General features: G+C 32.5%; 1 protein-coding gene and 1 long non-coding RNA gene across 4 annotated transcripts; both read left to right on the forward strand.

Annotated features, from left to right (window-relative positions):
• The first annotated feature begins 2348 nt into the window (after positions 1 to 2348).
• LOC127634577 (uncharacterized) lies at positions 2349 to 6689 on the forward strand. 3 transcript variants are annotated; one of them, XR_007969356.1, is made up of 6 exons: positions 2349 to 2432; positions 2568 to 2586; positions 2957 to 3121; positions 3434 to 4271; positions 4426 to 5530; positions 5783 to 6689. It is a non-coding gene; the product is annotated as an uncharacterized LOC127634577 (long non-coding RNA). The 3 variants fall into 3 exon arrangements; XR_007969354.1 differs by lacking the exons at positions 2349 to 2432; positions 2568 to 2586 and having other exon boundaries at positions 2827 to 3121; XR_007969355.1 differs by lacking the exons at positions 2349 to 2432; positions 2568 to 2586 and having other exon boundaries at positions 2827 to 3121; positions 3434 to 3617.
• A 1810-nt stretch (positions 6690 to 8499) lies between these two features.
• LOC127634556 (receptor-type tyrosine-protein phosphatase eta-like) lies at positions 8500 to 13010 on the forward strand. Its single transcript, XM_052114164.1, has 6 exons — positions 8500 to 8624; positions 9018 to 9273; positions 9375 to 9638; positions 10075 to 10101; positions 10307 to 10403; positions 10675 to 13010. Exons 1-6 carry the CDS (start codon positions 8577 to 8579, stop codon positions 10886 to 10888), a joined length of 906 nt encoding a protein of 301 aa, XP_051970124.1. The 5' UTR covers positions 8500 to 8576; the 3' UTR covers positions 10889 to 13010.
• Positions 13011 to 19867: the final 6857 nt, after the last annotated feature.

Below are 19867 nucleotides of genomic sequence, written 5' to 3' on the forward strand. Positions count from 1 at the left end.
TTTTAAATTTAATGTTATTATTAATATTATTAACCTTATTATTTTAACAGCATTTGTTGATGTTTCTGTGATGGCTCGATCCAAAACTGAGATCACTTTACAATGATTCAACAATAAATATTATGACTTTGACATTCTTTCTGGTGGACACCTTTAGCATCAAATATGAGTGGATCATGGGACAGTTCTTTTATCAGTATTACAGTTTCATCTCTCTCTTCTGGAACTAAATACACCTTCACTCTATACATTGTGTTTGAAGACATGAGTAGCAGTGGATACAATTTCACAAATCCCCTTTTCAGGGCATTAATTAATTTTCACAATACGGGTGCATTAATAAGCATTAATTCATGCTTAACTAATGCACAGATAATATTGAGTTAATCTCTGACTCATGATTAACTAAGCCATTAATTAATGATTACCACATCAGCAACTAATAAAGTGTCTGTTTGATTAATATATTAAGTCATATATGAATTGCTAATAATTATATGTGTAATGTGTAAAATAATTTGTAATCGTGGATTAATTCCATAGCAACTTATTATATGAACTGATAATGTTAATTAATGTGTTAATTACCACAATGAGCTGAAGCCATGTATTTGAACTTCTACCCAATATGGGTGCACTAATATGCATTAATACATGATTAATTACTGCATTATTTCTGCAAATTCATGTGTTAATTACAACAATAAAAAAAAAAAGAGTAGATATAAGTATTTACATGTGATATTTTGTATTTCTCTTTTTTATCTATGCATCCCACAGTTTTTTCTTTCATGAGGCAATGTTTTTGGAAATAAACAGCTTTTATAAAGTTCAATGGTGGTCATTAATGATAAATGAGTTCTCAATCATGACTTTTTAGACAGTATTTTGGCTGTATCAGCATTTGTTTTAATTAATTATTAATTAATGGTTTTCAAAAATCCTGCTTACTAAACATAACAAAACTTATGTCTTCAGAGCCCAAACACTTACTAAGTGTTATTAGATGAAATGGTGATGCTACACAGTGGTAAGAACTCGATTATCTGTGCTAACTTTTTTGAGTGTGTTGCAGTCATGTGATTTGAAATTATCAAGGTAAATCATCATATAATGTGTTGTTGTAGTGCTTTCAATATAGCACAGGGTGAATAGAATTTACAAATCACTCCTTTTTGTTTTTATTGACATTTTGCATACTGTCCCAGCTTTTTCAGAATTGGGGTTGTAAGATGAAAGAGTGATAAAGCAATAATAATAATAACAATGGTTCCAGTTTATGACAATAACTTTTCAACAATCACCAACAAATTAGGAAAAATTAACATCAGCATGTGAACATGTGCTCTGTCAATCTATTTATTTTATTATTTTCCATTTTACTACATCTTATGCAAAATGTGTAACATATTATCGCAGAAACAGAATTTGTTTTCCCAGTTGTAAGAATAGAAATGTTGTGCTCTCTGCCCATGACGCCCACAGAGCATGCCTGGATTATTTATATACTGAGCTATTTGCAAATTATTCAAATTATTTTGATTATATGGTCTCTCAATTTAGTATATTTATACTCTTATAAAACTGATACTAGTTTATTTACTGTTTTCTGTACTCCAGTTTTGGTGTTTGTTTTAATTAGAACATTGTTCAAAAATGAGAAAAGCTGCACATCATTATTACAAATTAACTTTTCTTTCTTCTTTATTTTAAAATTCAAATTTTACTTGTGATGTCAGCCTCATTATCAGCATTCAATGCTTCAGTCTATTTGAAAATAATGTGTCACATAATCACATAATAAAATTCATTATTCTAATGTTTTTTGCATTGAGGATTCAAGAAACATTGTTTTTTTGTTAGAACAGTGGAAAACGTAAGTGTTAGATCATTAATAATGAACATAGAGACCCAGAGTCTTTTTTCGATTGCTGAAGTATTGAGTATTTGTATTTCTTCATCACTTCACCCTTGCAGGTCAAATATAGGTTTTTAAAAAGGTCATAAATAAACAAGCTAATTCAATGTACTACTGTCTTGAAAGAGGAAATCATGAAAGAGCCACATCAGTTACTTGCAAATTAGAAGAAACGGGTAGAATGTGTAAAAGAACATTGACTGAGTTGTAAATTATTACAAATTAGTCAAATGGATGAATGAATCATTATAAATTAGTAACATGTATGTATCAAGGTTTAAGGTGTTGAGCACAAGGGTGTAGATTTAGCTTGAATATGTTGAATATTGTACATGTTTTAGCCAGCAATGAAGGGGTGGGGGCACATCTGAGAGTACTTAAGTATTATTTATAAAAGGGAGGTGTATGCAGTATTCTGCACAGGTACATCATCAGATAGAGGTTTGTTTATACATTAGGTCTGTTTGTGCTGATGCGATCATGGGGAGAGTTTTTATTTGTGGTTCCTGCATGGGTGAGTCACCCTATGCTTCTGGTTTCTAGTTCACAACAACTGGATGAATGCTTATTTAATTTCATTTATAAAATCAAAAGTTGTATCTTTACATTTTAATAAATGCCTAACAACTCTTTCTTTCTATACATCTAGAATGTAACAAATATGGCAGGTAAAATCAAAGGCTTCTTTATTACAATTGCTTGACTGTTTTTGGTCTAAAATACTCAAAAGACTTTTGAGATAAATTTCCATCAAATGGAATTGAGTAATCTTTTACGAAATGGTAACACTTTACAATAAGGTTCCATTAGTTAACCATAGTAGTTAACATTAACATTGTTAAAGCATTTATTAATCTTGTTAATTTCAACAAATAGTAATACATTTTTAAAATCTAAAGTTGTATTTGTTAACATTAGTTAATAAACTATGAATGTACATGAAATAACAATGAACTATTTTTTTTTATTAAATAACATTATAAATAACAGATTAATACATGCTGTAAATTAAGATTCAACTTTAATGTCATTGTGCAGAACCAATGAAATGCAGTTGTTTTCACATATCCCAACTAAGCTGGGGTCATAGCACAGGGTCAGCCATGAAACAGCACCCCTGGAGCAGATAGGGGCAACGGCCTTGCTCAAGGGCCCAACAGTGGTATTGTGGCAGTTCTGGGGCTTGAACCTCCAACCTTATCGGTCAGTAACCCAGAGCCTTAGTTTCATAAACCAATTTCAACAAAGTGTTACCAACAAAATAAATGAATAAAACTAAAAATTTATAAAATATTTTAAATACAATAAATATTTTATGTTTTATTAATTTAATTTTGTTGAAGATTACACAAATCAATTGGTTGAAAATTTGTTATGAAATTGAAATGCATAAATCTTAAAAATAGGGTTAAATATGTGGTTTGACACCATGTAACCAGCATAATTCATCATAATTTTATGCTACTGATTTGCAGTTGTCTTCCATATATTTTTGTGTTGTTTATTCTCTCATAGTGCCATCTGTACAGAATGTTTCAGTGGTGGCACGCTTAGAGTCTGAATTGACTCTGGAATGGTACAATGACAACAGTACCTACAGCTTTATCCTGACAGTCAGTAATGGACTACAGCATCAGATTTCAAATCCAGGTGGAGTGATGACACACACAGTCTCATCACTCTCTCTGAGTTGAGACCAGTAAGTCTTGAGATATGTATCAATATTCATAAATTAATATATAGAGTATGTGTTCACTTTTCTATTTCAAAATCGCATAAAGGATATTCTTTGATTTAGCTTCTTTGAGTTTATTGGATTTAGTATGACGTTAATTGAGAAATGAAAACGTTTTATGGCATTATTTTGAAGAATGCACATTTTTTACAAGTGTCTAAAAACGTTGCACAGTACTGTCATGAATGATTAATGAGGCAGACGAGGAGATTCGGATCCAAACGCAGTTTTGAATTTTATTGAACAACAAAACACAAAATGAACAACCCACGATGGGGAAAAGAAACATAAACTGAGTAAGCTGACCAAGGTAGACACGAACATGGCACTAGGGAGAGACGCACACGCCAGGACAACATCAAAACAACGATCAACGAAGACTGAACAAAGACACAGGGTATAAATACACAAACATGGGAAAAGGGGCCAATGAAAGAACAGAACTCAAACAAGATAACAAGGTGATTAACAGAAACCAAAGGCAAATTAACAAGAGCAGGTGAAAACAATGAACAGTGAACACAAGACTATGGAGGTACAAGCGTGACAAAAGTGAAAACTAAGGAATACCAAAAGTGACAAAATCACAAACAAAGGGCAACAGTGAGACAAGACAGGGTAACCGTTACAAGTACACACTATGTATATATATATATATATATATATATATATATATATATATATATATATATATATATATATATATATATATATATATATATATATATATAAACTTACACAGCATATATATATTGTTATTATTATTTTACAGCTCCATCCATTGTCACTGGTCTTCGTTGTGTGAATTCATGGTCGGGCAGGGCTCTGGGTGTGGTTTGGGATTCTTCATATGGTATGCAATTTGAATATGAGGTGCAGGTAAATGGAGAAATTCAGAAATACATAAATAAATCAAGGCTTCAGCTTGATTATCTGCCATCAATTGAGCAGTATGACATCACTATTACATCACTCTTTGGAGACATGAGAAGTAACCCAGTCTCAACCAGGTGTACAGCCAACCTCATCGGTAAGACTGAATCAATAGAGTTCCATCAATTATCACTGTTTTACAAAATTGAGGTCCAACCACACAATCTTAAAATGATTATTTATTAAAAAAGCACAGTTTTATTCACCTGCATCAATGCACTGACTGCCTGGACCATGATAGTTACAGTTACTGTAGGTGACACCATGTTACATGTTGGGGAACTACTTTTGAGATTATGGAGTGGTGATGGCATAGTGGTCTAAGCACATAACTGGTAATCTGGTAATCAGAAGGATGCTGGTTCGAGCCCCACAGCCAACACCATTGTGTTCTTGAGCAAGGCACTTAACTCCAGGTTGCTCCGGGGGGATTGTCCCTGTAATAAGTGCACTGTAAGTCACTTTGGATAAAAGCGTCTGCCAAATGCATAAATGTAATGTAAATGTAATGTAAATGTATTTTAAAGTATAAGTAGCTACACAACAACATGTTGTACTGATTAAATAACACTTAAAATTAAAAGACTTAATTAGAAATACATTTCTATGACAGGGACATTATCGTTAAAGTGACTTGACAATAATAAAATATCACATTGCAATTATGGCACTACAAGCAACTTACACAAGAAATACCAGTGATGTGCTAAGGTTTGGCATCAGAATCAAAAATAATCAAATGTCACAGCAATTGCAATACTATTAATGCTAAAAATTATTTACAATACTGTCAGCTATCGATGGGTTAATAAAAATATGTATATATATATTTTTTTTTTTCCCCTAGGTTTCATTACAGAATCTGTGTTGGCCATTGTTTGTGTAATGCTTCTATCTGTGTGTATTGGAGTTGTGTGGAAGTGCAGAATATCTTGTCACAGGAGGTAAGTTTTGTTTATTCTTTTTTTTTTTCTTAGGTGGCCAACAGGAAATGTTTTCACTGATAATTCACTGGTCAGTTCTGCGGGTGGAACCAGTTGTATTTTGTATATACGTTTGTTTTCTTCATGTATACATATTTATGGACATGTATAGTGGAAGTAGCAAGATGGTGTTGATGGGTTTAAACTATGCATTCAAGTGCATCAAGTGCATTTTTTAATTGGAGGGCCATTGTTTTCATATTGTTTTCACAGAAAACTGGGGAATGCTGATAACCAGGAAATGGACCAGGCTTATGTAAACACTTCTGCTCTCAAGATGCAAGAAAATCTGAATTTGGAATGTCTTGAATCACAGTTTAAAGATGTAAAATGTGAGGAAAACAATACTTATGAGGTCCCAGATATGACAACACGTGTTAACATTTAGTTCTCAGTTAGTCCCTATTGAGTCCGCAATTAAGCAAAAATATACATAATGTTTCGACTGTAATTTCTTCGATTAATGGGTAGTAATTGCAGTACATTCACTAATGACTCACTTGAATGTTTTACATTTACAAATGAATGTTTTAATTTCACTAATCATGTGGAAAAAAAAACATTTCATTTTTGTATGTGCTATTCATGTTTTTCTATGTAACCAGCTAATTTAAGATGACAGTGTGTTGTTCCCATCCCCACCAGAAAATATTAATTTCCTTTTTATGTAAAATGCTCTTTATAACAATAATATAATACTTTTATGGTTTAAAGCAAACAGGGATTATTACTTATAATTTTGTACTTATTTATTTATTAAGTAGGGGCCTACTCCCTAATATTTTAAGTAGAGTTAACTTTTCAAAATATAATGAATTTTGCATGTTCATTGAAATATTTCTGTTATATATTCTTATAATAATTTACTTTACATTACATGTTTTTATTAATCTCTGTTCGTATCACATCATTTAAAACTATGCTAATTTTTGACACTGAACAATGTGTTCATTAAGCATAAAAATACAGCAACAATGAAACAATGTGAAACACACAGTACTAAAAATTCCTCTTTGGTTTCTTAGAATAATTTTTCAACGATAGAGATTTTTCTGCAATGTCAAATATGTTTTTTGTATCTTTGTTCAACTGCTTTTGTAAATGGGTCCAAAACTGTACTTGTATAACAACAATGTGCTTAGATTTATTAAAAAAAAGAATACAATTCTGCTGTTTCATTATGGTATGAAATTAAGTTCCATCTCTCTCCCGAAACTTTATATTGTATTTGAATATTTTTACATTAAATTCAATTAGGTACATAAAATTCTATGTTTTGTGCAACACAACAATATCATATCTTACAATTTTGTTAAAGGGTTAACTCAAATTATTATGAGTTTGATATGAGATTGCATTAAAAATATTGAATATGTTTAATAAAAGCTGTGGAATATCTTGTTAAAACAAATTTCCCTCGTCAGCTGGCAAACAAGGTAACAAGTCTCATGTCTTGCCTGGTCAAACATTTGTAGGTTTATGCTAAATGTAGCTACACAGATTTTATTGTGGGCCTGTTTCAGGTACTGGAATTTGACCTTGCCCATTTTTGTTGGAAATGCAAACATCACGAAGCCCTGCGATGTTCTGAAAGCAATTTACTTCCTTCAAGGGTACCTGCCGATAGCCTTCAATAGAGATCCTATTATGCTGTTTTTTTCTCAAGTGTGGCATTTATACATGACATAGGTATAGGCGCTGCAGTAATATAGTTGTCTGTAGCTATTAATATTATTTATTACATCCTTGGGATTTAATCCTGTTCATATAAAGTCTATATAAATATGTAATTGTAATGATTAAATAAATGAAAAGAAATAGTGTTCATGTTAACTCTTGGTAATGATAATCTGACCTCAGTCAGGGTAATCCAACTAGGAAACTAGACTGTTCATACAATAACTGAAATATGAAGGGGAAACCCAGAATACTTCTTATGCATTTCTGTGTCAACGGAATACTCTGAGCTATTAATTTCAACATTATATGATATTAAATTATTCAACACTTTAAAAAAAATAAGACTAAGATTAAAATTATGAAGTAATTAATTGGTTTAAATTGAAACAATCCAAAATTTGCCAGAGACATTGTAACTTGTGACCCCCGCAAAAATGGCTTTAGTTCTGAAAACTTGTAAAATTTGTAATTGTTAACAAAAAAAGACTAAATTGTGGATTTTTATTAATTTATTTTTTTATCTATTTAGTTTTACATACTTTAAGTTTATCTACCCAAATGTAGTGATGGTGATGAACTGATTGATTTTCAATCTAGTAGTTTGACCACAGTTAAATAGAGTACAATAAGCAAGCATTTATGAGAATAATCTTTCTAGTTTGTCTCATTTTGTCCCATCTTATGCGATAAATGCGGATACGCTATTTACAAAACAATCCTGATAATGTGATATCTCTTATCTCTGATATATTTGCTTATACTCTAATACAATGGATACTACTTGCATTTAACAGTTTTCTGCATGCATAAATTATAGCTCTGCTTCATTTAAAAAAAAAAAAAAAGATTTGGTGTATAATCTTGTGACTGTTAATATTTCACTATTTCCTGGGGTGTGTACATTTAAGTATTACAAAACAACCTGAAAATATGGTAAAACTGTAAATCAGTGCTACATTTTATTGACATATCTTGCCGCTGGTCAAATTAAATAGTAAGAGGAAATTCCCAGGCAATTATTCATGTGTGTGTGTGTGTGCGTGCATGTGTGTGTGTGTGTGTGTGAGTGTGTGTGTGCGTGCATGTGTGTGTGTGTGTGTGTGTGTGTGCGTGCATGTGTGTGTGTGTGTGTGTGTGTGAGGGTGTGCTTGCATGTGTGTGAGTGTGCGTGCGTGTGTGTGTGTGTGCGTATGTGTGCGTGCGTGTGTTTGTGTGTGTGTGTTTGTGTGTGTTAAACTTAGCAGGTGTAATATAAGTGGAAGGTGTATGCAGACCTCTGCTCAGTACTTCATAAAAGCAGAAGGTAGTTAACACATTAGATCTGATCATGTGGAGAGTTCTGCTTATACTTTTTGCATTTGTGGTTCCTATATGGGTGAGTTACTGTAATGCTTTATGAATAGTGTAACTTCTAAATGAATGCCAATACAATTTGAGACATCAATTGCTCAATTAGCATGACATGCTAACCTTTGCATTTATAATCTGAGGCTGTTTTCACAAAACAGTTTTAGGAATAAAATCCTTCTTCAGTAGTATTTTCTTCTTAATTTCTAATTTAAATAAAGTTAAGTATATTTTGTATTATTGAAAAGAATTCTTATGAATATTCTATTCAATTATAAGAACTTTCTTACATTTTTGTCTAGATTTTCATGAACCCAGCCCCTGGTCTCATTTTCAGAATCTATTTTCAGTCAAGAAGGGGAGATGATTCTCGTATTGTTCTTGCTCTAATTATCGCTCTTTTCTTTTCTTTTCTTTTCAGAATTTGACAGAAGTACATAATGTTGATGTTGTGGAACGATCAGAGACCGAGTTAACATTGCAATGGTTTTCTAAATCCAGTAATCTCTATATCCTGAGAGACAGTTATGGAAGAGAAAACAACATCTCTGATCCATATCAGGGTCTTGTTAGGCACACAGTTTCATCTCTCTCTCCTGGAACTAAATACACTTTCACTCTCTACAGTGTGTTTGAAGACGTAAGGAGCAGTGGATACAGTTTCTCTGCGGTTACCAGTGAGGTTCTTTTCTTTGTATGTTTTAAATTCTTTTAGCTTTAAACCTATGTGCTTCATGTGGTAATTTCTTCATCAATGTTTTTTTTATTTTTTTTGCAGCTCCATTGAATGTTGATAGAGTAATTGTATCACATCGAGATGATACAAGCATAGCTCTGTTTTGGTTCCATGTAAATAATGACCCAAAATATGATTATATTCTACGATATGGAGACATTGAGACTTTCATCAGTGGATATTATGAGCAACGGCCTTTATTGATATATACAGTTTCATCACTCTTCCCTGAAATGACATACACCTTCACTCTCTACACTGTGTTTGAAGACGTGAGAAGCAGTGGATACCATTTCTCAGCCACAAGTAAGTCTTCAAAAATGTGTCACAACTTTAAAAAATACTTTATACATATTTGTTTTATTTCAAAACGACACAAAGGAGTCTACACATTCTACCAACAATCAAATCAATTCCCAATGTATAAAAATACATTTCATCCTAAATATTTTCTTATTGTTTCACTCTGAAATAAGTTAAATTTGGAAGTAAAATGGGCTGCAAATGCCACTTCACATTGATAAAAAAAAACTTTTTTTATCTAAATTATATATTTAGAGTTATGGCATTTCTTTCTTTTTATAAACATATATTATTTCCAATAACAATCTAGAATAATTTAAAATGTTTATTGTAATAGTTTCAATGATAAAGTATTTTCCTAAAGCACATAATAACCAAAATATTTAAGATTTCAGGAATAAAATTCAAACAATTTATGCGCATATACTTTTTTTTCCAGCTCTATCAAGTGTATTTGGGCTTTACTGTAAGTATTTTTCACACACAATTTAAAGTAAAATATCCCATATCAAAGAATTGACATACAAGCAATTCTAGTGATGTTTTAATGTTAGGCCTCTTGGACAAGAAGAATAATATAGGGATGGATATTACAATAACTTCAAGTACACTGTTGATTTTCTATAAAGCTAATCTCGGCAAATCAGCCTTTTCTTGTCTTTTTTCCTCAGGTGTCATTGCAATATCCGTGTTGGGTGCTCTGTTTATAATCTTTCTGTCTGTTTGTCTTGGTTTTTTCTGCCATTTCATGAAACTTGGCCTCAGAAGGTTAGTTTAGTATGACTTTTTTTTCTAAAAATACTGCCAGTGTCCAACAGAAATAAGTGTCTAATTGAAATGTACTGTTGTTATTTTAGTTTTTTTTGTTTTTTATGGTGGTGGTGGTGGTGTATTTAGTTTTTTCTGCTGAAAATAAATGTTTTGGGACAGGTTATGTAATAAAAGAGAATATTGCCATTTATGACAAGGTTTATAGTAGCTTAGAGAAGAAGCTTGCAATTTTTGGAGGGCTATTTAATTGGTATTGTTTTTTTTACAGAAGTTTTTCAGAAGAACCGAGGAAAGTAAGTAATGACCAGCCAACGGTGATCTATGTGAATGCATGCAGTCACAACACACAAGGAAGTAACAATTCAAGTCTTCAATCAGAATGTAAAGAAATAGAGACAAATAACTTGGAGAACCATCAATATGAGATCCCAATAATGCCTGTAAACACTGCTGATATGAGTTTAAGTCAGTCCTTAGTTTAGGACTTCCATAGAGGATATTTATGAGAATATGATTGTTTAAATCAGTGATTCTCAAGCTTTCCAGGCCAAGTAACACTGTTGAGCAAATCAAATCATCTACAGTAATTTTTTATTTTATTTTATTTGTATTGATTTACAGGGGCAATGCACATTAATGAACATGACTGTAAATTTGCCAGAATTAGCCAAATGGCTATTTTTCATCTGTAGACCCATGGCAGAATGTTAAAAAGTCACCCTAAATAACAAAACATTGTATATTAATACAATAACAAAAAAAAAAAGATCATAAAACACACACATTAACTACATTATCAAATACTAAAAAAGTATCAAATACTTTTTTTTTTAAACTAACAAGCACATCATTGATATCAAGCACAATAAATTATATTAATTATGCCTTTTTCCGTGCTATAAAACAATCCTATCAGGGTTATGTTTAGGGTCTGGGTTACATTTTTATACTTTACTGTTATGGTTAGGGGCAGACTATTTATCCCTGGATGGAGCATATGTATTCAAATTAATTGGAGAAATTGGATCCCGGGTCATCATCGCCTGTTGAAACCAGGAAGTAATCATATCCGCAAAAGCAGTGATGGGTGAACTGAATACAATTTTTGCAATCCTCTTCATAGTAGTAAATTTTTTACGCCTCAATGTTGTCCACAACTCGTTTCTGGCACACCTCCGTGGACTTTTCGCCCAGAAAATATAGCTCACATGCGCCCATATGCCCAACAACAATAACCGCTTTTGGCCACTGGGGCAGTGTTTTAAATTTCTGTAAGCACAGACCGATTTTAGCTGAAGAAAACTCAACTCTTTCCAGTCACTGTGAGATCAATCTTTTGCTCATCTAGCCCAAAAAAGGAGAGAGCATTTTTTGGCATGATCTGGGCTAAGGTCTGATTTTACTGCAGATTTGAAATCAGGTGTGGTGGTAGTGGGCTAAAGCACATAACTGTAATATCACATAACTGTAAATCAGAAGGTCGCTGGTTTGATCCCCACGGCCACCACCATTGTGTCCTTGAGCAAGACACTTAACTCCAGGTTGCTCTGGGGGGATTGTCCCTGTAATAAGAGCACTGTAAGTCGCTTTGGATAAAAGTGTCTGCCAAATGCATAAATGTAAATGTAAATCAACATGCTCTCATGGAGAAGTCGAATGAATTTGTATGATTTGGCAAATTTTTATGTAATCATACAAATTGGGTAGGACTAATTTGTTCGACTTTTACATCAGCCAATCAGGTGACTTTCCCTTGTCTCCTTCGAAAACATGATAATTACTTTCTTCCATTGTACACAACATACTGTCACTTCAATTCATTCCTAGGGACTCTACTCTATGTTTAGGCTTAGATAAAGTGTTTGGGCTAAAGTTAGAGGGTATACCATTTTTAAGCATGTTCAATCAAGTTAAATTCATACATGAATTAAGTTAAATTCATAAAAAACAACTAATTTTATACAATTTAGTGAACTCGTACGAATACAAACAACTTTTCATGAGATTTGATCAGAATCTTGACCAACCATTTGGAGATTTCGGTCTTTCTCCATTGAAATAGAAAGGAGTACTTGAAACCCAGATGTTTCTCTTTCTTCCATGATACAAAACAGAGCTTTATGAATTACAATGGTGGATACTGAATGTCTGGGTAAGGTGTAACCCTTTATTGTTAAGTTGAGGTTTACACATTTTGTCTAACATGGAAAACAGGAAACACTGAGGGAAGCATATGTGATTGGTTTGTCAAATGTATAAAATAGTACGATTTCGCCATCTCTCAAGCTCTGTGTTGGAAGTTCTTGGTTTATTGTTTTTATTCTTTCTTTTGCAGTGTGATCTGAGGGTCTTGTGATCTTGTCACCTGCATTGTATTTAAAAATAAAAGCTCAAAGTTCTATAGTCAACCTATGAATTCAATTAAGGCAATATTCGTGGATTCTAAAGGTTACCTAAACAACATGTGTATGTCTCTAAAGTTGTGAACAAGTAAAATTAGTTTTAGATGCTGTTAATACGTTGTACGTTTCGGTGTCTATGCAAATGTATACAAATGTCTTTACCAAAGAATACAAATAAAAATTTGTGAGACAGCAAATTCACTTGTCAACTACATATCTTCTTTGTTTCTTTGTCTACCTGCAGATCAATTCAATACCACATAATACTACACTTTATAAATTTTTCCGTGCTTTTATTTTATTTTTTTAAACAAGACCACTGTATGTTTTAAATTAAATATTTGAAAGTTTGCACAGACATTTTAACTCTCCCCCAAAATTGCTTTGATTCAGAAAATTGCATTTTTTTATTTTTTTTGCACATAGTTAAGAAAAGATTTTGTTAGACCAACACATTAATGGGGAGACTTCAGCAGACACTGTTTTTATTTATGATTCCTGCAGTGGTGAGTCACTTTAATGCCTCAATTGGCAATAAATGAAGTCCTAAACGTAAGTTTGGGAGGAGCTTGTTCATCTAGTCCTACCAATCATATCCCAAGTATATATAAGCAGCTGTTTCCTTCACCCCTACCCCTCCACTTTGGACAGTACCTTAGCTCACTCCAGGACTATATGTGCTGGCGAACCCATAAATAGTGTTATGTTTAATGATTATGTAAATAAAACAAAACAAAAAGTGGCTTAAATGTGAAAATACTCTGTCTAAATTATTTACTTGTCAGCTTCGATAATATTTATATGTTTATGATGCAATGTATTTGAATTATCTGAATTAATAATAATAATATTTGTTATATACAGTACTGGGTACATTACTTCTGCATTGTAATCTGGTACTGATTAAAAATTACATTACTACATTTGTTGTCAGTAACATAATCTCTTGGATTAAGTATTTAAATCTAATTTGATTGCTTTTGTATTACTTCTGCCCTATGTTAATTTGATGTCACATGCTTGATGTCACTGTATGATTTCAGCAGAAATCAAACTACCGTGGTGACACACACGGTTTCATCTCTCTCTCCTGGAACTGAATACACCTTCACTTACTAACCACCAGTCAGCAGTGTATACATGTCTATCAGTCCCTATTAGAATGGCATGATGTTTCTGGCAAGACGTGAATATGCATTATCTTCAGTTACAAATGACGTTTGTTTTCACTTTTTATTACTACAAAAAAAAAACTAAGGACAAAAGTACAGCTAGCATTGTGATGTGTATTCATATATGTAATTAATTTCTTCCTCATTCATTTTGTAAAACAGGCTCACATACAAAAACTAGAGGAAGCCCTTAGTTCAGGGAAAAAAACAACAAACCAAAAAACAATATGAAACAACAGTATGACACCATGTTAGGTAGTCACTTGATATCCAATGCAAAATATGGGTCCTGTAACAAAATCCCAAGATGCTAATCTTCAAGACTGAACAATGTGGGTTGCTGTGGTGCACTACTACTATGATTCATTAGAGTCATAAAATGTACAGTATCAAATTATGTGCTTTTTGAGAAATAAATATTTATATACATATATATATATATATATATATATATTTATATTATTTTACAAAATAATGTAATGAAAGTTATTTAAAGAGAATTATTTTAGATAATTACATACATTACTAAAATTCTTTTGACTTTAGTTTTTTTTTTAATATAATTTAGGCATTTTGATCAAATTAGACATTTTGTATGTTTTTTCATAGGCAGTTTTTTTCAACTGCATACACAGAAGCAGTGCCTAGATTTATACTAGAATTATGACACTCTGTTGTCATTATGGTTTAATGTGTTATCCACCATTCACTGTATTGTAAGGATTTTTTGAATTGTTCTTCAAAAAATCTCAGTTTGAAGAATCATTTTCTTTCAATTATTCCATGTTCATTATTTTAAACTTTCGGGTGCAAGTGTATTTCTCATATAAAGGGTGGTGTGCAGCCAAGTATTATTTTACATTTACATTTATGCATTTGGCAGACGCTTTTATCCAAAGCGACTTACAGTGCACTTATTTCAGGGACAATCCCCCCGGAGTAACCTGGAGTTAAGTGCCTTGCTCAATGACACAATGGTGGTGGCCATGGTGATCGAACCAGCGACCTTCTGATTACCAGTTATGTGCTTTAGCCACTACCACCACTCCGTTCTTTTAAGGCGGATGGCTTACACACTGTTTCACACAGATATTTTGCATTATATGTGCATATCACCACCAACTGGGCTGTTGTGCAATCATGGTTTATTTAGGTTATTTTCGTTAACTTGATTCCTCCTTTTTTCTACATTCATCTCTACTCAACTAACTGACACTGCCCCAACCAGGGTCAGCTGGCGCTGTGTTTTCAGCTCCTGAAACAACAATCATTCAGACCCCCCAAGGTCCAGCAGAACGAGAAGAACATTATCAATCTATATATAAATTATTACATCCAAACTTGTACTATATATTGTTAAAGAATCATGTACCCTATTGGATCTCTTTTAAACTCTCATCCCAATAAATACCCCAAATCTATATATTTTCTTTATATACATATTTTTATACATAATATGAATTCCCTTCTTCATCATATATTACATGTTCTACTGGTTCTTTTTCACCACAATAAGAATTTTCCGTCTTATTTTTTTTTTTAATTTTTTTTTTTTATTGACTTTTAAGAATTACAATTTCAGTCAGGGGTACAATGAATAAACTAAATAAACAAACATAAAAAGACAAACAAAGCAGTGATAAACTTAAAAGTTAAACAAAAATGTGAAAATGCTTACATATAGATACGCACTTTGCAGCTTTCTTATTTTTCAAACCCAGTATTGTTTTTAGGTATTGTTGAATTTCTGCTCTCAAAATTAAAAACAAAGGCTTGTTTCCTCCACATTTACATTTATGAATACTAAATTTAGCTAACAGAAGAAGCAGATTAATTAAGTAGTATTCCTTATGACAAGATTGGTCATAAAGGAAAAAACCAAATAACACATTTTTAAAGCAGAGTTGAAAGCTGGGCATGATATGAGCCTTAATAAAGGAGCAGAAATCTGACCAAAAACAAACTGAATGAGGACAACTCCAAAATAAATGATAAGATGTTTCATAATGTAAATCACAAAATGTACAAGATGTATCAATATCACAATTAAATCTGTTCACAACATAATGATTACATGGGTAATATTTATGAATTAGTTTAAGGGAAATTTCTTTGATTTTGTTTGTGACTAAATATTTATGAGGAAGTTTCCAGATTTTATTCCATATCAGATTATCAGCACAACCATTCCAAAATGATATAACAGCAGGTCTGGAGACAATATCCCTTAATTTTCCGTCTTATCTTTTTTTTTTTTTTTTTTTTTTTTTTTTTTATTGAAGGCAACATTGGGTACAAACGTGCAAAACCATCAATATACAAATAAATAAAAATAATAATAAATAAATAAATAAATAACATAAAATAAAAACATATATACTACATAAAGGTGGAAAAATAAGAATATTAAGAGGAATTGGGGAATAGGTCATAGTATTGACACAAAAGTTTTCCATTCTTCTTGTTCTTTACAAGCTTGTGTGATTTAAGAAGCATATTAAGTTCCAAAATATAATGTTTAAAACATAAGGAAGACTTATTACATTTCTGCTTGTGTATAAAGAACTTAGCATATAAGATTATAAAGTTTAATACAAACTCCAGGGTGCCATCTTGTGGGAAACAAAAGTAACAGATAATATCTTTCAGGGAGAATGAGTGAGTTATATTTTGAGATTGGAGAAAGTGAGTACCCAAATCTTCCCAAAACCTTTTGGTAACTGGACAATTAAAAAATAAATGAGGAATGGTTTCAGTGTCCTGTTTACAAAAGCTACAGCATGTGTCAATATCTAGAAACTTAGCAACAAACCAATTTGTAGGGTAAATGTTATGTAAAAGTTTAAAGTGGACCTCTTTAGCTTTATTAGAGATACAGTATTTGTGAGGAATCAACCATGTTTTTTTCCAATTTATTTCACTTATTAGGGAATTCCAATAAAACATCCCCTTGGAGCAATGGAGTTACTCTTTTGCAAATGTCGGTGAATATGCTTATTATTACATTTTTTATCAGACAGTTCTACACCATCCAACATAAGTGAAAGCTGTCTGATATCTTTGTTTCCATAGCTCAGATGACTTTTAATTAATTGTCTGATTCCGATAGGGATGGCATCAGTGATAGATTTAAACTCTTTAAAAGGTATTGGGAAATCATGAACAACCATAAACTGTTCATAAGAGAGCATGGTGCCAGAATCATCAAATAAGCAGAGTACGTGATTAATTCCTCTATCGAACCACTTAGGGAAGAATACTGATTTATTCCTAATAAGAATGTCGCTGTTGCTCCAAAGGAGAGATTTGTGTGGTGAGAAGTTGTGATTGAAGGATAATTTCCAGGCCAAGAGGGACTGTTGGTGGAAGTTGGACAATTTGATAGGTAATTTATTTGGTAGAAAATTACACTTTAGAAGAAACGAGAGCCCACCCAGTTTATTAAAAATAAAGTTTGGAATAAAGAAAAAAATAGAATCAGGATTTTGAATGCACCTTTTTAACCAATTAATTTTGAATGTGTTGACCACATCTATAAAATCCAAAATCTCTAGACCTCCCTTTTCTTTAGGGTTAGAGAGAACATTCTTTTTAAGTCTATGAGACTTGTTCTTCCAAATGAAATCTAAAAAGTCTTGTTGACTTGATTAGCTATTGAGTCCTTTACAAAAAGAGACAAGGAAGGGTAAACAAAGCGAGAAAGGCCTTCTGCCTTGGAGAGTAATACTCTACCTAAAACGGACAAGTCTCTTTGTAGCCAGCAATTGAATATTGATTTGGTTTTCTGTATCCTATTCGAAAAATTTAAGTTCTGTCTGACTATAATATTTTTACATACATGTATACCTAAATATTTTACATTCTGTTTAACTGGAATGTTATCAATAGCAGAGTCATTACAACAATGAAGTGGCAACAGCTCACACTTGGATCGATTAAGCCTTAAACCAGACGCAGAAGAGAATTTCTCCACCAGTTCAAAGACAATGCTCAACTGCTCCTTGTTGTTCAAAAAAATGGTGGTGTCGTCCGCCAGCTGTGAGATCTTTATTTCTTTTCCAAAAATCTTTATTCCTCCAAAATGTACTTCCTTTACTAAGTGTATAGCTAGTAGTTCGGTTACTAAGATAAATAAAAAGGGAGAAATGTTGCACCCCTGCCTGACCCCCTATTAATCTGAAATCGTGGAGAAGTATTTTGATTAATTATAACAGAACTGTTTATATCTTTGTAGAACATGCTGACAGTGTCGACGAAGGGGCTTCCAAAACCAAATGCCTTGATGGCTTGTATTAAAAAAGGGTGTTCGATTGTGTCGAACGCTTTGTAAAAATCAAGAAACAAAACGAAGGCGTCAGAATCAATATTGTCAGCATAGTCAAGCAAGTCTAAAACGAGTCTTATGTTATTGCTAATGTGGCGGTTTTTCATGAAACCCGTTTGAGTTTCTACAATTATTGAATTTAAATCAGATTTTAATCTATTTGCATATACAGAGGCCAGAATTTTATAATCTATAGTTAATAATGTGATTGGACGCCAATTATCAATTAGGTGAGGGTCTTTACCAGGTTTCGGGATCAAGGAAATAATGCCTTGCTTCATTGTTGTGGTCATTTCCCTTGATCAATACACTCCCTATACATGTGCATTAAAGGGAGTTGAATAAGCTCCCAGAAATGAATATAGAACTCCGCTCCTAGCCCATCTATCCCGGAGATTTTCCTTTCTTCATAGCAAACAAAGCATTTTTAACCTCATTTAAAGAGAGATCAGCGTCACAAGAAGCTTTATAATCTTCACTAATAATAGGGATACTGTGCTGAATTATTTCAAAAAAACTTACACTTTCTTCTCTGTTAAAATTAGACTGATATAAATTACCATAAAACGAGCTGACAAATTTAGAAATGCGAGTAAGATCCTTAGAAAGGGTGCCATCAATGTAAAGTTCAGTTACAGAATTTCTTTTAGCATTCCTTTTTCTAAAGCAAAAAAATAATTGGTGTTCTTTTCGCCCTCTTCCAGCCACTTAGCCCTTGATCTAATAAATGCCCCCTTTGCCATTTCTGTATATATTTGGTCTATTTGAATTTGGATGGCTTTTATCTCAATTTCTTCTTCAGGGTTAATGTTTCCTTTTGACATTAATTGAGTTAATTTATTCATCAAGACATGTTCTGAATTATATTTTTCTTTCTTTATTTCCTTAGATCTTTTTATAGCCAATTGTCTAATTTTATACTTGAAGTACTCCCACGTTTTCTTATGTCCATTATTAATGTCAATCTCGAAGATCTCTTTCGCTAGAAGCTTAACAGAATCATTAAAGGAGTCGTCACTCAAAAGAGTATTGTTAAACTTCCAATAACCTCTCAAGCCCGATTGCGGGTCAATGGAGCCTAGTTTCAAAATAATTAATTTGTGGTCCGAAAGGGTGCATAAACATGTTTAACCTCATTAATAAATTGAAGAGAAGAAGAAGAAACTAAAAATAAATCAATTCTTGACTTCAAAGTCAGACTTCTATTACTCCAGGTGAAATCTTGGATGTCTGGGTTAAAAAACCGCCAAGCATCAGTCAAGGATAGGTCTGAGCACAGAGAAGAGATTAAATCGCTTCCCTGGGAGGAGCGAGCCGCTCTAGGTGGGTATCTATCCTCTATTTCGTCAGGACATTCATTGAAATCCCCCGAAAGAATTATAAAGGCATTAACGTATTTTCCCTTTAAATCCCTTAGCTTGACAGTAATGGAATTAAATAAGTTTTTGTTGTCAAAGTGTGAATTAAATCCATATACATTGCAAACTATGAAAACTGTATTGTCCTGCTTGACTATTATTGTTATCCATCTTCCGTCACTAGAGGGCACAACTTCCAAAATAT

This window comes from Xyrauchen texanus, chromosome 41 (genome assembly GCF_025860055.1).
Source record: "Xyrauchen texanus isolate HMW12.3.18 chromosome 41, RBS_HiC_50CHRs, whole genome shotgun sequence".
NCBI lineage: Eukaryota > Metazoa > Chordata > Actinopteri > Cypriniformes > Catostomidae > Xyrauchen > Xyrauchen texanus.

What these genes read in the sequence shown, in the direction of transcription:
- LOC127634556 (XM_052114164.1), top strand. Translation starts at nt 8,577, where the DNA reads ATGTGGAGAGTTCTGCTTATACTTTTTGCATTTGTGGTTCCTATATGG. An exon ending in ATACCATTTCTCAGCCACAA is followed by an intron (nt 9,639 to 10,074) that starts GTAAGTCTTCAA and finishes TTTTTTTTCCAG; the next exon opens with CTCTATCAAGTGTATTTGGG. An exon ending in AAGTGTATTTGGGCTTTACT is followed by an intron (nt 10,102 to 10,306) that starts GTAAGTATTTTT and finishes TTTTTTCCTCAG; the next exon opens with GTGTCATTGCAATATCCGTG.